At 32.7% G+C, this 17,283-nt stretch overlaps 1 protein-coding gene across 4 annotated transcripts; it reads left to right on the top strand.

Moving 5' to 3' along the window:
• Positions 1-5,691: 5,691 nt before the first annotated feature.
• On the top strand, positions 5,692-17,210 carry LOC107002384 (myosin-2-like). Of its 4 annotated transcripts, none has more exons than XM_015200384.2 (24): positions 5,692-6,982; positions 7,596-7,697; positions 7,799-7,942; positions 8,028-8,178; positions 8,272-8,299; positions 8,470-8,638; positions 8,779-8,842; positions 9,026-9,039; positions 9,140-9,224; positions 10,066-10,169; positions 10,284-10,422; positions 10,903-11,021; positions 11,139-11,291; positions 11,374-11,463; positions 11,878-11,955; positions 12,354-12,509; positions 12,787-12,987; positions 13,104-13,309; positions 13,388-13,523; positions 14,187-14,316; positions 14,678-14,791; positions 14,871-14,974; positions 15,132-15,201; positions 15,704-15,787. In XM_015200384.2, exons 1-24 carry the CDS (start codon positions 6,545-6,547, stop codon positions 15,766-15,768), a joined length of 3,060 nt encoding a protein of 1,019 aa, XP_015055870.1. In that variant the 5' UTR covers positions 5,692-6,544; the 3' UTR covers positions 15,769-15,787. The 4 variants fall into 4 exon arrangements, with proteins under 4 accessions (XP_015055870.1, XP_015055869.1, XP_015055868.1 ...); XM_015200383.2 differs by having other exon boundaries at positions 15,701-15,787; XM_015200382.2 differs by lacking the exon at positions 15,132-15,201 and adding an exon at positions 16,387-17,210 and having other exon boundaries at positions 5,693-6,982; positions 15,704-15,907.
• Positions 17,211-17,283: the final 73 nt, after the last annotated feature.

The following is a 17,283-nucleotide window of genomic DNA, read 5'->3' as shown; positions in this document are numbered from 1 at the left end:
TGACGTTTTAAATAAAGTAAAATTTAAGAATAGTAATGTGACTTATATTTATTTATTTATTTATCCTCAAAGGTCTTAAATAAATACTACTATTGTCTATTCAATAATTAAATAATAGTGTGCTCTAATTTTGATATTAAATACATGGTTTTGTGAATCTTTATTATATACTTTAGTAATAAAGTTTGTGATTGAATAAGCATATGATCTTGTAAGCATGTAATCAAATAAGCTTGTACAAATAGATAATTTATATGATAATTTGTGTAATCAAATAAGCTTGTACTAATATATATGATCTTACGCTTTTACAATTCGTACTATTTTATTAGAAAGTGAAATGCACATCAGCTTGAAGTTGAATACATACAGAATTCTCTACAAATGCCATCAATTTGTATCATTTAATGTTTAAAGTAAATCATTATGATCATTTTATCAGAGACTAATATAGTTGTAAATAAAAAAAACTTCAAACGTTCATAATTTTGGTTTTGGATGTTAGTTTTGGATATAGAAAAACTCTTTTTACGTTTCATACCTCATTTGAACTTATAAATACCTATAATTACCCATTCATACTAATACACATAGTTTATTAAATCATCACAAACACCTAAAAAAGTTTGGTAAAAAGCTACATGAAATAAATGTGTGCCTCTCTCGAAGGCAAACAATGTATACTATTATACCTTTTAGCACATAATGAATCATGTGAGCTGTGACGAATGAAAATTGTAGGTCCATGAGTTTTCTTTCAAACACCACCTAATTTGTATCATTTAATGTTTAAAATAAAACATTATGACCATTTTACTTGAGACTAGTGTAAACAAGAGAAACTTCTAATGTTCATGATTTTGGTTTTATAAGTTAGTTTCGGGTATAGAAAAACTCTATTTCATGATTCATACCTCCTTTGAACTTATAAATACATATAATTACCCATTCGAACTAACACATATAATTTATTAAATTATCACAAATACCCACAAAAATTTTTGGTAAAAAATAAACATGCAATCAATGTGTGCATCTCTAAAAGTTAAACAATGTATACTACCATATCTTTTAGTACGTAATGAATTAAGTGAGCCATTACATATGAAAATTGTAGGTCAATGAGTTTTCTTTAAAAATGCCATCAAATTTGTATCATTTAATGTTTAAGGTAAAACATTATGACAATTTTACCAGAGACTAGTAGAGTTGTAAATAATAGAAAGTTTGAAGTTTCATAATCTTAGCTTTAGATGTTTGTTTCGCGTATAGAAAAAATCTATTTCACGATCTATACCTTATTGGAACTTATAAATATTCATAATTACCCATTCGAACCAAACATAATTTATTAAATCATCACAAACACCCATAAAATGTTTTGATAAAAAAACTACATGCAATCAATTTGTGTCTCTCTTGAAGGCAAATAATATATATTATTATATCTTTTAGTACGTAATGAATCAGGTGAGTTGTGACAAATGAAAATTGTAGGTCAATGAGCTTTCTTTCAAATGCCACCAATTTTGTATCATTTAATGTTTCAAGAAAAGCATTATGACCATTTTATCATAGACTAGTGTAGTTGAAAATAAGAGAAACTTTGAACGTTCATAATTTTGGCTTTTGATGTTAGTATCGGGTATATAAAAACTCTATTTCACGGTTCATAAACCATTTGAACTTATAAATACCTATAATTACTCATTCGAACTAACACATATAATTTATTAAATCATCACAAACACCCACAAAAAATTTTAGTCAAAAAACTACATGTGATCAATGTGTGTCTCTCTTGAAGGCAAACAATGTATACTACCATATCTTTTAGTATGTAATGAATTAGGTGAGCCATTAAATATGAAAATTGTTAGTAAATGAGTTTTCTTTCAAATGCCACCGATTTTGTATCATTTAATGTTTAAAGTAAAGCATCATGACCATTTTTTCAGAGACTAACGTAGTTAGAAATAAGAGAAACTTCGAACATTCATAATTTTGGCTTCAAATGTTACTTTCAGATATAAAAAAACTCTATTTCATGTTCCATACCTCATTTGAACTTATAAATACCTACAATTATCATTCAAACTAACACACATAATTTATCAAATCTTCACAAACACCCACAAATAATTTTTGTTAAAAAACTGCATGCAATCTATGTATGCGTATCTTGAAGGCAAATACTACCATATCTTTTAGTACGTAATGAATTAGGTGAGCCATGACATGTGAAGATAGTAGTTCAATGAGTTTTTTTTCTAAATGCCACCAATTTTGTATCATTTAATATTTAAGGTAAAACATTATGACAATTTTACCACACACTAGTATAGTTGTAAATAAGTTCTGTAGAAATTAAGTTATACAAGAAACGCAATAAGCATAGTTCATAAATGTGCTCTTCAACTTAGCTTCAATTGATATCTATGCTCTCCAACTTTGTGTGTGCACAAGTAGACATTAAACTCATATAAAATTGAACAAATAGACATATTCGTCTTACGTGACATCCTACATAGCGTTTTCATTTCATACATAACGTCCTACATGTATTGCATCAAATAAAACATGTAAAGTGATAAGTATTTTTCTATTCTTAATCAATTCAAATTCATAGTATTAAATCACTTTTTAATTTAAAAAAATATACATTTTACTCTTTAACGTAAAACTTCTCGATACAAATCAAATATTAGACCTTAAAACAAATATCTAAACACCTAACATGGGAGAGATGGATGAAAACATACTCTACTCTAGCACAAGCAATATCAAAAGTTGTAATGATTAGATATAATGTTAGGACTTCTTTTAAGCATAAACATAAATAATTTCAAATAGTATATACTATAAATGTTGATTATTTACACAAAGCATATAACATGGTTAGTGTCAGTGTTACCATGGAGAACATCTTAATACAATTATTTTATTTTATTTTATTTTTTTGTGTACTTAGATAATTACTTTAGAGTTGATTAATCTGAATTCATTTATGAAGATTTCATTTTGGAGTAAGATGTTTTCTATATATATGAAGGACGACTTTGTTCATAGAAAACTCAAATCAACGTCGAAACAAGATTTTCACTAACAGAATTAAATATATAAAGAAGTAAATAAACAAAAAATTTAATGAGATTCGGAATCTGCTATAAATACATAAAAATGATGTTGACATTTGACGTGCAGTGCAATTTTTTCGTGAAAAAGGTTTAGGTAGATTATTACACCCTTAACTCAACACATGAGAACATAATACATATATTGGACCCTAAACTTGGCTTCAAATCTTAATTTTGACCTCAAACTTTCATAGTACACAAATAGACACTTTAACTATCTCATCTTTGAATAAATAAACACGCGATTCCTACCTGGCAAAATGCATGAAATGCATGCATTATGCGCGAGTGAGGGGTAATTTTCGAGGCCCACAAAGGTAGAAAAAATGCTGAAATGACAATTCCACCCTTAATGAATCTCTTTTATATTAATTAAAATTAATTTTAATTTTTTTTAGTTTCAAAATGACATGTAAGATATTTTTTTTCTAAAAAATGACATGTAAAATGTTTAGTTAGTTGGCAACCACTGATTGGCTACTAATACACGTGGGAGCGTTTGCATTTCACGCACTTTGGCTCCAAAAATCGCGTGTTTATTTATTGAAAGATAAGATAGTTAAAGTGCCTGTTTGTGCACTATAAAAGTTTGAGGTCAAAATTAAAATTTGAAGTCAAGTTTAAGGTTTAATATATGTATTATGCCCAAAAATAAAGAAGTATTAGACACTCATCGTAATCATTTTTTATTAATGACAATATATAAAGAAAAATATGAAATTTATGATTTTGTACCGCCATTTCATAAAGATAATGATGTAATAATAATAGTAATTAAATTCACCGTTAAACTTATAAATATATAAAAAATGTCTTATTACATATAAAAGATTTGATTTTTATCGAGTGTCTAGAATATATTAGTTGAATAACAATGGCATACATGCAATTCTATTTATTATTTTTGACTTGAATAAAATTAAATTAACACAATAATTTTTTATTCTTCATGACAAAAAAATATATAATTCTATTTTAATAAACTCTATTTAGATTATATGGAGAGTCTTGATTATGTCAATTTTTTTTCTTATAAATAAAAAATGTAAATATATAGACTTTGCATTTCAAATTACATAATTCTACGTGCTTCAAAATTTAAAAAATATTCCCTTACATGGCTCCAACAAACAATATAAGAAAGTCAATGACCACCACGTTACATTTTTTGTCTTGTATTTTATTTTATTTATTTATATTTAAATTATGGTCAAGCATGAAATATTATAATTATAATAATTAAATTTGACGTAGCACATCGTATAACGATAGTTTCAATTATTAAGTGATTTAAACTCAGGATATATTCATTGATTTGGATATGAATTATGCATGTATTAAATTAAGCATAGACGATATTTGAGTAATCCTAATTAGCTATATTATGCAAATAAAAAAGTAAAATAATTTATTTATAAATAATTAAACTCTACATAACTAATTTTGACATAAAATAATAAATAGATTTTTTTCTAACCAACTTCAATATATTATTAATTTACATAACTTCAAATTAACTACCAAATGATTCCTAATAAATTAATTTGACGTTGACGGTTAGCCTACTACAACCCTCTTCATATTTTATTCGAATTTAGAAATTAAATATTATGTAAATAAATTCGAACAGACCAAAATTAGAAGAAAATAAAAAGACAATATAACAACAAAGAATAAATTAAAACAGGTAATCCCATCATTTACCATCGTTGTCTGTCCACCAGATCATTAATATTTTTTTCGTTTTAATTTATTTATTTTACATATTTTTATCTTATTTTGTAATTTTTAATCATAAAAAATTAAATAAATTTTGATGTATTCTATCCTTTCTGCTTTGTAAATTTCATACCAAAAAAGGAAAACTATCATTTTTCTTTTTCTTATATTAGAATAAATATTTGATACTTTTTAGTTTAAAAAATTCAATGAATAAAATGTAAATAAAATACAATAATATGTTTAGTGAAATCTATAAGAATATTTTCTTCGTGTTTTTTAAATGTTTATTTTTGAATTGGCATACTTATTAAGAAAATAATTAGTAACGTAGTGAATTTACTATTTTACCCTATTAATTATAAAGTAGACGAAAAGTTTTACATTTTTAAAAATAATTAGTCATTTAATTGAGGATATTATAGGTAAAAAAATTGTCCTTTTTTGATTTGTCAAAATGGACAAGTAATTAGAGACAACTATAAAAGAAAAAGTGAACAAGTAAAAAGGGACGAAGAGAGTGGAATGTACCCAACTTTATTATTTTGCGAAAATAGAAAAATCGATAGCTCATATACAAAAAAAATATTAACGAATGCTGATTGACCGTAACTTGTAAAATTTTTATCGTCTTTCGCGTCACAATAATTTATTTTATTTTCAACCCGGTTCATCTTGCCTTGTATCCATATCCGTCTCGCATAACTTTAGATCCACCTCATTATCATTCGTAAATATGATATCATAAGTATTTCTTCACGCTTAATCAGATACATCGTGTTATTACACATGTATTATTTGTGAGTATTTTTATTATGTAATGTTTTTTTTTATGGTCGTGAAAAACAATAACCAACTCATAACAGGCCAACACATCTTGTTTATCCATTTTTCGCCATTTTTTTTCTTCCATTTTTTCTTCAAATCCAAATTGTTTGTTCTTTGTCGACAATTTGTAATCTTATCACATGTGTCAGCCTTGTAATATGTGAAAAAAATCTGCAAAAGAAGTTGGTGTTTTACTCTGTTTTTGATTTTTTAGCTTATAAGAAGAAGAAGTTTGCAGAAAGTTTCGTTTTTTCACAATTTTGGGAAGAAATTCAAGGTTTATTAGCTCAGAATCTCATTTTCCTTTGGTGGGGTTCGTTTTTCTTGGAGGAATTTGAGGTTTATTGCATTTTTTTTTGTTTGGGATTGGAATTTGACGTTCATGTTCGAGAACCCCACGTAGAAATCTCGAACATGTGTTGAAATCTGAATCTGTAAATCGGGTTTTTGGGATTGTGGGGTTGAAGATTTGGATGAAGATTGTGGGTTACTTTGTTTTTTGATTTTAGCTTAAGAAGAAGAGGAAGATTCCAGAAACTTCGTTTTCCAGGAATTTGTTACCATTTGGGGAAGAAACATAAGCTGTATTAGCTCAAAAATCCCATTTTCCTTTCTTGGGTTTCATTTTTTTCTTAGTAGAAATCGAATATTATTTCGAGGTTTATTGCGTAGTTTGATTGGAATTTATTTGATGTTCATGTTTGAGAACCTTCAATGTGTTGAATTCTGAATCTGTATCAGTGTTATTGGGATTGTGGGGTTGAACAATGTTCAGATTTGAATGAAAACTGTATTTTATAACAGAAATTTCTAAAAAAAAAAAGAGAAGCTTTTTTCCTCTCTTAATTTGGAACTTGAAAATGTCGTCGGTTTCGGAAACTTCTAGAACTCTTAGTTCTCTGGAAGAAATGCTGGAAGCCCTTAAGCAAAGGGACGAGAATGAGAAGCCTAAAGATTGCCCACCAGCATTACCATTTAGGCCAAAGTTAGCTTCGAGAACTAGGCCTCCTTCTCCGAAGAGATCGATGCCTGGTACCCCGGAAAAGCGTGACATCGAATTGGAAAATGGCAAAAGAGAAGAAGAGTTTAAAGGGAAACTAATTAATGTGTTTGGAGCCAAAATGTGTAAAGAGGTGGATTCTAATAGTGAGTCACCTTATGTTAATTCATCAGCTCAAAAGGAATATAGACAGAGATTTTGGGAAAACGATGGTGCCAAGCTTGATAACAAGCTTCCTTATTCTCTCCCAAAGTTTCGCGAGGATGAGGACGACAATATCAGTTATTTTATTGAAAAGGTAATAGGAACTGTAGAAGTTGTGTATTGTTCAGTTTTATATGCTTAGTATGCTAATTTTGTTTGTTTGATAGAATGTTGAATTCTGGAATGTGGGACTTCAGTTACTAGAAATCCTTAAGAGTTTGAATTGATCTTCTTGGCTTGGGAAGTTGCTATTATCGTTTGTTGACTAATTATCTAGTTAATATAGACAATTCATATAGCTTAACTAGGTAGGGCGTTTGGGATTAGGAGAACTCAAAATGTGAGGACAAGAGAGATAATTTTCTGTTTGGTTGGACAATCCACAGTACAGCTGCTCAAGTTTGTGAATATAGTTTGGAATATCTTTCAGCTCTTTTCTTTCTTGAGCTTATTGCAGTTTACCTGTAAGTATTTGGGCATGTTTGGAATACTAACAGTTTTAACTAAATGGTGGGTTGGTAAACAAAAATTGTTCATGTTCTACATCGAACTCCCATTGTTTGTCGAAGTGTGTTGGTTTTTTTTTTTGGCAGGAAGATTTCATGAATTTTACCTGATGTGGTATAGCTTTTGAGACATCTTTTTGAATGTAATTAACGAGTATATTAATGGTGGTCCACACTCATCTTCAAAGCTCTGTATTTCAGAAGCTTCGTGTTTGGTGCCATCTGAAAAATAGACAGTGGGAACGAGGACAGGTGCAATCAACTTCTGGAGACAAAGCCTCAGTATTGCTCTCTGATGGCAGTGTAAGTTCACCTGTTCTGGCTATTCACTATGAGGAACAATGAAGTTTAAAATAATTGAATTAAAAAATATGTATGCGTACTTAGACTTTGTCAAACTTTAGGTTGTGGCAGTGCCCGTTGGAGAGCTTTTACCTGCAAATCCAGATATTCTTCAGGGCGTGGATGATCTCAGACAACTTTGTTATCTTAATGAGCCATCGGTTCTTCACAACCTCCAATATAGATATGCTCAAGATAGAATATATGTGTGTACTCTTAAGACAGCTCACTGTCTCATCAGATGTAGAACATCATGCCTTCTTTTAATGTTTTCTGTCCCTATGCTTACAGACTAAGGCAGGGCCTGTTCTAATAGCAGTCAACCCCTTCAAAGAGATCCAATTGTATGGGAGCAAATTTGTTACAGCATACAAGAAGAAACTCTTGGATAGTCCTCACATTTATTCTATTGCTGAAACTGCCTACAGTCAAATAATGGAAGGTCTTTATAATTCCTAAGTTCATTCCTGGTCTCTGAAACTTTTAGATGACATTAGTCGATCCTTATTTTCTTGCTTCTCCTTGCACCTTGCAGATGAAATAAATCAATCCATCATCATAAGGTTGGTTGAAGTGTCTCATTGTTAGAATTTGTAAAGCGAAGTATCTGATGATAGTAAAAGTGTTCCTCTACACTGGTTGAGTAATTGCATGTCTTGGTTGTAATGATCAAATTTGTGGTAAGCCTAATGCTTGTATTTTCAAACAACTAACTTCTCTTCATATCATTTAGTGGGGAAAGTGGATCTGGGAAGACGGAAACAGCAAAATTCGTGATTGAATATTTGGTTATGATTAGTGGAGGCAACAATCGTGTAGAAAGTGAGCTGCTGCAGTCAAGTTGCATATTGGAGGCTTTTGGAAATGCTAAAACCCTCAGGAATAACAACTCCAGTCGATTTGTCAGTCTCTACATCTTCCTCTGTTTCTTTTTTGTTTGCTATCTTTTTTTGGGGGGTGGGGGTGTAAATGGAATAACTTCTTTGGATTGGTTATGGCCTTTTTTTGCACTTGAACTAACAGATGCTCTGATGGGTTGCAGGGAAGGTTGATTGAAATTTATTTTAGTGCAGAGGGAGGAATTTGTGGTGCTAATGTACAAGCATGTAAGGATGTTAATTGAGATGAATTTCCTTACAAAAAAAAAATTCTTGTCACTTGTTACTTGTTAATATTGTTTTTGGTATCAATTTGTTGAAATTGTTTTGTAATGTTATTTTGGTCCCATTTTACTGACTTCTACCAATCTTTGTGCATGTCAAATATGTTGATGCTAAAATAATGGATAGTTCTTCTTGAAAAGGTGGGCATTTTTCTCTTGTGTATTCTTCCTTGTATTTTCTTGCTATAATTGTGTCTGTTCATCAGAGCTGAATCTTTCTGAGACATGTCTAATTTGGCAGTCTAGAGTGGTTCAACTGGCTCATGGAGAGAGGTCTTACCATATCTTTTACCAACTATGTGCTGGGGCTCCTTCTTCTTTGAGAGGTTTGTATTCTGATATTGAACTTTTCATTATAGTCTTCTTTTGTTACTTATTTTACTTGTTTTGGGCTTTACATCTGTCATGGGCTCCACATTTTAATTTCTCAGTAGGATGTGATTTTTCAGTAATTTCTCTGAATTTATAAACATTTTCAAGCCGTGAACCATCTTCTATTGTTACTGTTGCGTTGTACTACCTGTGAGATGTTTCTCTTCATACCTTTTTCAGAATGGATATTACTATGATTCTAAAAGCAACATAGGAGCTATAATTTTCTGAACAAGTGCTTTTCATTATCAGAAAACATTAGTTAAAGAACTTTTGTTGGTGATGGTGATCTTTTGTTTGAATTTGTGATATTGTAATGGTAAATATGCGTCAACTTGCAATCACAAGTCTGTAGTTATTTTTTTTACTGGATGCTGTTGAATGTGGAATACAATAGGTATCTGCTTGGTGCATGAAAGTTTGAGTTGGAAAATTTGGAATTTGAGCATAAACTAGATGGAGTAGAGTAGATTATATCAAGTGACTGGAAACACCTGCAACACTGTCTTTGAATGAAGTTCTTTGAGTTCTATGTACATATATGTGTGCTTTTTTCTTTTTGGTTCAAAAGACCACCTGAAGACATAATATTAGTCATTTCAACTTCTTTGGCTTTCGATTATTCTAGAAGTGGGACCACTGTTTCTTGGCTAGATGTGTGATTCAATACTCTACAGCTCTGAATAATTCTTTTTTGTGTCTCTTTTTTAAAAGGAGAGGTGGGTGTTAAACAAAGAAGTCCTTGGAAGATTTTGTACCTTCACATTCAGAACTTTTGTGTGATTCTTTTGGCAGATAAACTTAAGCTGAAAGGTGCTTCGGAGTACAACTTTCTCAACCAGAGTAATTCGTTAGTGATCCATAATGTTGATGATGCAAAAAAGTTTCATATGCTTGTGGTAAGCTCAAGGGATCAGATTGGTTAATTTAGATTTTAATTCTATTGCTTTCAATTCAAAGTAATGTAGGATCATTTTGTTGTTATTAATTCCTTTGATGTACTCCCTTTTCAGAAAGCCCTAAACACTGCGGGGATTTCTGAAAGAGACCAGGAACATACTTTTCAGATGGTTGCTGCAGTACTATGGCTGGGAAACATAACATTCCAAGCAATTGGCAATGGAAACAATGTTGAAGTTGTGCAATGTGAAGGTGAGCTATTTATGTGAAGTGCAATTTTGCTAATTTTGCACTATAATGTTCTTTCTCCTTTGAGTAGGAGAGACAGTGTATTGTTTTGTCATTGTCAGTTTTGCTACTTTTTCCTGGACTTGTATTTTCAACTGCAAGTTTAATCTTTTGTAATCATCTTTTCTCTGAGCCTTTGAGGTTCTATTTTAAGGTGTTTTTTCACTCTTTTAGGCCATGAGCAGGTTATAACGTCATAAAACCTTTTTTTAGGCTTTATGGGAAATTTTTTTGCTTTCTCAAGATAATTCTTTTCTTTCCCCTTTTTCCTTGTGTTCTTCCATTTATGACTATTTTGATTCTTGTGTCTCTTTCATGCAAGGATTTTGAATTATGCCTTATTCTGCTAGTTCCCTGATACAGTTTTATAGGTTTTTTATAATTGTGCTTAACTGGAGGTACTAAAGCTAACATGTTTGGTATTTTACTATTCTGGTGTTGCAGCCGTTATAAATGCTGCTAGTTTGATGGGCTGTAGTGCTAATGACCTCATGCTAGCTTTATCAACCAGGAAAGTACAAGCTGGCAAGGATAAGGTTGTCAAGAGTTTAACCATGCAACAGGTTCGTTACTCAGTTGTATGGGCTCTGCATCAAATACGTTATTTCTGCAGTTTTGATTTCGGAACTCCTACCTTTTCTTTCAAGAACCATAACGGAATGGTTTTAATTCTGATTCAGGCAATTGAAACAAGAGATGCAATGGCCAAGTTCATCTATGCAAACCTGTTTGACTGGATAGTGGATAAAATTAATAGATCTCTTGCAATGGGTAAAGAGAAGACTGGTAGAAGAATAAACATTTTAGATATTTATGGTTTCGAATCATTTGAGGTAAATTGATTTTCAAGATGTTGTTACTATTGTAAAACATAAAAATATATCTGTTATCCCACTTGCCTTTTTTTCTTTGCAGAAAAATAACTTTGAACAATTTTGCATTAACTATGCAAATGAGAGGCTCCAGCAGCATTGTTACCGACATCTCTTCAAACTTGAGCAAGAAGTAAGCACATCAGCATGCTTCGTAGTTACTGACTTCTTGTTTCTTCATGCATTTTCTTTTGGGATAATGTTCTTATTTCTTTATTCCTTTCAGTTACTCACTTCTTTTTACATAAATAGGAAAACAAAGAACTAGGCTTTTTGCTGACTTTGCATCAGCTGATTATAATATAAGTGGAGTTTTTACCTTGTAAAAGAAAGAGTGAAATTTTTCGTGAAAACTGGAGTGAGCACATATTTTAGGACCTCGGGTGCTGTCTGCAAATGTTGTTATGTTGTGCAGACGAAATAAGGATCATTGTCAGACACTTTTCTCTCTGATTTGTGGCATATCTGAGCCTTATTCCGACTCCTGTAGATACTTACTACAGCTTATGTCAGATAGTGACCCCAAAACTGATGTATTGTAATTCAGGAATATGAATTGGACGGAATTGATTGGACAAAGGTAGATTTTCAAGACAACCAAGACTGCTTGGATCTTTTTGAGAAGGTATGTCTGACTTTTGGTTCTTTTCTTCCACTCATTTTGCATTCAATAATGTTCATTGTCTGCTAAATTTCTTTGCTTCAGATTACTCTTCTAACACTTCAGCACAGCACAGTCATTATCTTGTTTTGTTTTCTCTTGTATTGTTCTTACTCTTTCTCATATTCAATTGTTGATTTGGATAAGAAGAGACACTTGTTCCCTTATTAGAAAAGAAGAGACACTTGTTCATTCTGATAATCATAATTTTGATGGTCATCATTTACACACGCTATATTCTCATATTGTAGAAGTTAAAACTACTTCTTGGCAGTGAAGTTGTGAAAATGCTAACATATTCAGTAGACGTTCTAATGATAAATCATCTCCTGATCTTTGGATTCTAATGATGCCTTCTGCAGAAACCCATTGGGATAATATCTTTATTGGATGAAGAATCAAATTTTGATAAAGCGACTGACTTGGCCTTCGCCAATAAGCTTAAGCAGCACCTGAAAGCTAACTCTTGCTATAGAGGAGATAGGGAAGAATTTGGTATTCGCCATTATGCTGGAGAGGTCAGTTTCTTTCAGAAATGTGTCCTTTTTGGCGTCAGTCTTGAGAACTTGTGCCCTATGATATATATGTAGTCATGAAAGATAATTTCCTTGCTTCAACTGAGACTCGTGTGAGTAAATTAAGGTTTGGGATCTGATGGATTAAAATTTGCAATAGGGCAACAATTGATGTTTCAGGAAATGAAGATCAATAAGCTTCTTTCAAATATCTCTGGTATTGTTGCTAGCTTTAAACATTTCTGTTTTATCATTGTAAAAGTTTTTTCATCTTGTTTAGGTTATCTATGACACAAGTGGTTTCTTGAATAAGAATAGAGATCCAGTGCATCCCGACACTATTCAGCTACTCTCATCGAGCAGTGAAGACTTGCTCAAGTTGTTTGCCTCCTCTTTTGCTAATCAGTCCAAGAAAACAGCAAGTTCAAGTCATATCGAGATATCAGACTTTCAGAAGCAAACAGTTGCTACTAAATTTAAGGTAGTTATGCCATTTTCTTAATTTCTTATAAGCATTTTATGTTAAATATTTGAGAAAATAACTCTGTGTTATAATGCTGAAAAAATAGTCAATATTGTCTTTATCAAATCTTGCAGGATGTGTTGTTCAAATTGATGCAGCAGTTGGAAAGTACTGTGCCACACTTCATTTGTTGCATAAAACCGAACAATAAGCAGGTTCCTGGCATGTACAGCAATGATCTCGTCTTTGAGCAGCTCAGAAACTACAGTCTTCTTGAGGTTGTTCGGATCTGTAGATCTGGGTATCCTACTAGAATGACACATCAAGAATTCTGTATAAGGTGAAATGTGTGCTCCTCGCTGTACTGCTAAGTTTCCCTTTTGGATGCGTTGTGATTTATACAAATGTGGTTATTTAGGTATGGTGTCCTCCTTCCAGAAGACCACGAACGCAAAGATCCCTTAAGCATGTCTGTTACCATTCTGCGGCAATTTGACATCCTTCCTGAGATGTACCAAGTTGGGTATACAAAGTTATATTTCCGGGCAGGACAGGTATGTTTTTTTTTTCTTAGTTTCTCAAGTATACCTATGTTTTCTTTCTTTATAAAAAAATATTTTGATTGCCATAAATCATTGATGCAGATGCAACTTGTAACTTATTTAATCATAGCTATTACAGAATTAAGCAAATAAAAATTGTAATGTCTCTCAAAAATTAATTAGCTACATCACGACGAGAATTTCAGATTTAAGAAGCACATATGACCTCATATATATTTCTGCAAATAGTCCCATGATATTAGAACAATGAGAAATGACAAAAGATGTGCTAATAATTTTTCTAGGGAAAATGCACAAGTACCCCTTCAACTACCCCTGAACTTATTTTATAAGTAATTTTCTACCCCTTTTCAGCCTACGTGGCACTAGCTTGAAAAAAAAAGTCAACCAGCGTTGGGCCCACAAGATAGTGCCACATAGGCCAAAAAGGGGTAGACTTATAAAATAAGTTCAGGCGGGTAATAGGACCTTAGTATAGAATAAGTGTGTCTCTAACATTTCGGGCATAGGTTGAGGGGGTACTTGTGCATTATCCCATTTTTCTATGATAAGTGCTAAATTTGGACTTCCAATGAGGCAATGGTTGTGCATGTTACTAAAGAATAAATTTCTTAGTCTATCAATTTTCTGAACTTCTATCATGGCGACTTGTAGATTGCTGTGCTGGAGGATGTGAGGAAACAAGTTCTGCAAGGCACTCTTGAGGTGCAAAAGTGCTACAGTGGTCCTCATGCTCGTCGTGACTTCCATGAGCTCAAAGGAGTAGTGATCGTACTTCAATCATGTAAGGCTGAACGTTTTACAGCAGTTAATTTTTAGAAAGAATGTTGTTCAACCTTCAAAGAAGTTATTAATGAACAGAATTTTCTCTCGCCAGTTTTATTTGTACATTAGTTCTGTTTATTTCAAACTATTTCTCTTTTTCAGTTCAAAAAAATAATAATAACTGCTTTTTCAAAATTATTTAGTCGATAACTTCCAAGTTCTTGAGAAACCAGTGATTCCATATCCAAACTCCTTTCTCTCATTTCTTTCTTTCTTCCTTCCTTTCTTTTTAGTGGGAATAAGTTGATGTCATGGAATTTTCTAGAATTTTTAATTCGAGGTAGTACTTGGTGATATGATGTCAAAATATTTTATTGTAGTTGTTCGTGGTGAAATTGCTCGAATGCAGTATAAGGATTTTCTGGAGTCTAAACAGAAAGACGCTAATAAAGAAAATGATGAGCAGCTGGTGGCTGTTCTGCAGATACAATCAGGTAAAGTTTTTTTCTTTTGGCATCTAAGGTTACGAATTTCAAATATGGATTTGTTTGCCTAAATTTTCTTTTCTTGCAGCTATTCGTTGCTGGTTGGCTCAGAGGCAACTTAATCAACTGCAGAAGTCGAAAAAGTTAAATCAAGACAGACCAAAACCAGCCAAAAAGACTACGGAGGTGAAGGTAATCTGTTCGGTAGATGATCATCAATATCTTTATGTGCAAGCTCTCTTGTGTCAACTTCTGTTTATCTAGATGGTCCCTAGCATGAAATAGTTTATCTTTCTACTAAAAGTTTTTCCATAAGTTCTATTGTAACTTGTCTTCTTTCTTCATTCAGAATTCTAGTATCTGCTTCAGGATTAATATCTTTAAGAATTTGGTGGCCTGTTGCGTGAAGCCAGTTTTAGGTATCTTTTCCCCCCTTTTAGCAAATCCCATTTTAGGTGTTCTGATACTTTTCCTATATGAAAAATAAAAAAATGTTTCTTAATGTTTTATCCTTTCTCAAGAGGATTAAATACTCAGTCCTGAAATTGTTGTGTGTTTGATTCTTTAAATTAGAAGGTAAAAAGTGAGAAAAATGTCTGTTTCAATGCATAGGAAGGCTCTTTTTTGGTTTAGTTGTTAATCCTATAGTGCATCCCTGAAAAATCAATTAATTAGCAGCCAAAAAGAAGGAAAAAGGACAGTTTGTGAAGAGTAAATGGTGGACCCCAAACCCCTTTTCTCTACCTTATAATCCACTCACTTTTTATATGTTCTAACTGCCCGTGGCTGTCGCGTGGAGTCTAATTTTAGGAACTAATCTGCACACTCTGGAGGCAACAAAGTAGCGTATCTAATACTTCACTTTGACTTTTGAGAGTAAGATTGACTCTGTAGTAAGCCTATTTCTTTTTATCTCAGCAGGACTTGCCTGCAGAAATTTTACCTTCTGTTGTCGAAGACCTCGAAAGGCGGGTTTTGGTGGCTGAGGCAACCCTTGAAGAGAAGGAAAAGGAAAATGCTGCCCTAAAGGAGCAAGTAAATCAATTGGAGTCCCGATGGTCAGATTATGAGGTCAGGATGAGGTCGATGGAGGAGATGTGGCAAAAACAAATGGCATCATTGCAGGTTAGTAGTATCTCCAAATCTGTGTGATCATAGAGAAGAGAGAGTTTTTCTATTTTGTTGTGTCTTCTTACTAGTGCTGTAGTCTAATGGTTCGGGTTTACGATAGAGAGATGTATTAGGTCCATCAGATTCCGATGCAAAATCAGCCATATGAAGCTCTCTGTAGTTCCTAACCATAATCCTGCTTTGTCAATGACTTGAAATCTATGATGATATAACGAACGTGCATCTAGTCATGATGCTTCTTCGGCATTGAACAGACAAACATATCTCCTTGCCCAGTGAAAGAAGCACTTGGGGCCTGGGAAGCAAACAAATAAATCTGAGCAGAGTGTCTTATTCAGTAGTTGATATTTGGGCCGTTAATGTTATTTTAATTTGCTTTCGGGTGTGAAGTGTATGCATATGTTCTTGATATTCCATATTCAGGAACGATAAATCTGCTAACGTCTTATACATCAAATGCTTTGCTTTGGCAGGCAAGTTTGGTTTCAGCCAAGAAGAGCCTTGGTGTTGACAACTCTGCCAGTCACCCTGGAAAACTTGAAGGTTCCCCATCTCCTTGCGGTTATGAATCTGAAGACACTACAACAACTATGGGCACTCGCACTCCTGGGGGCAGCACTCCTATAGAATATGCTAGCAACGGTGTAGATTTTGGAGGTATTAGAGAGATTAATGGTGGTTTATGTGTAGTCAATTACCTTAGCAGGGAGTTTGAGCTACGAAAACAAAATTTCGATGATGAAGCCATGGCAATTAGTCAGTTAAAGTCAGGGCAGTTACAGTCTAGTAGTCCTGCAGAAGATTTTCGAAGACTCAGACACAAGTTTGACGAATGGAAGAAAGACTACAAGGCTCGGTTAAAGGAGACAAAGTCGAAGGTACACAAGCTTGGTTATTCAGAAGCAGAGAAAACTCGTAGAAATTGGTGGGGTAAAAAGAGCAAAAGATAACTACTACTTCTTCTTCGTCGTCTTTTCTGTGTGAAAAATGTATAGATAGAAACTCATTTTCCCAACCATGGGTTCGTAGCATAGCAGACTTAGCGGAGACCGGGGAACGTAGTGTGCTCCTATTGAAAGGATCCACTCTCTCCTTAGATAGTTCTAGTCCTGTTTGTGATTCTGTTTGTTTTTTGACACTATGTTAGGTTCATGAACATACATGCATAGAGTTCTGCAGAACTTGTGATAGATGAGTTGCAGCTGCAGAAGAATGATTTATTTTACAACTCAAATGAGTATCAAAACATGATTGCATTTTGCTTACTATTACTAATATATTTCTGGATCTTCGTTCACAGCTATTTTGATTTGATGCACTTGAGTCGAGGGTCTTTTGAAAACAACTTTTCCACCTTCACGAGGTAGGAG

The sequence above is a fragment of the Solanum pennellii genome, chromosome 10 (genome assembly GCF_001406875.1).
Source record: "Solanum pennellii chromosome 10, SPENNV200".
Classification (NCBI taxonomy): Eukaryota; Viridiplantae; Streptophyta; class Magnoliopsida; order Solanales; family Solanaceae; genus Solanum; species Solanum pennellii.
Note: the sequence above shows the minus strand (reverse complement) of the source record. Positions and strands in the feature narration are given on the sequence as shown.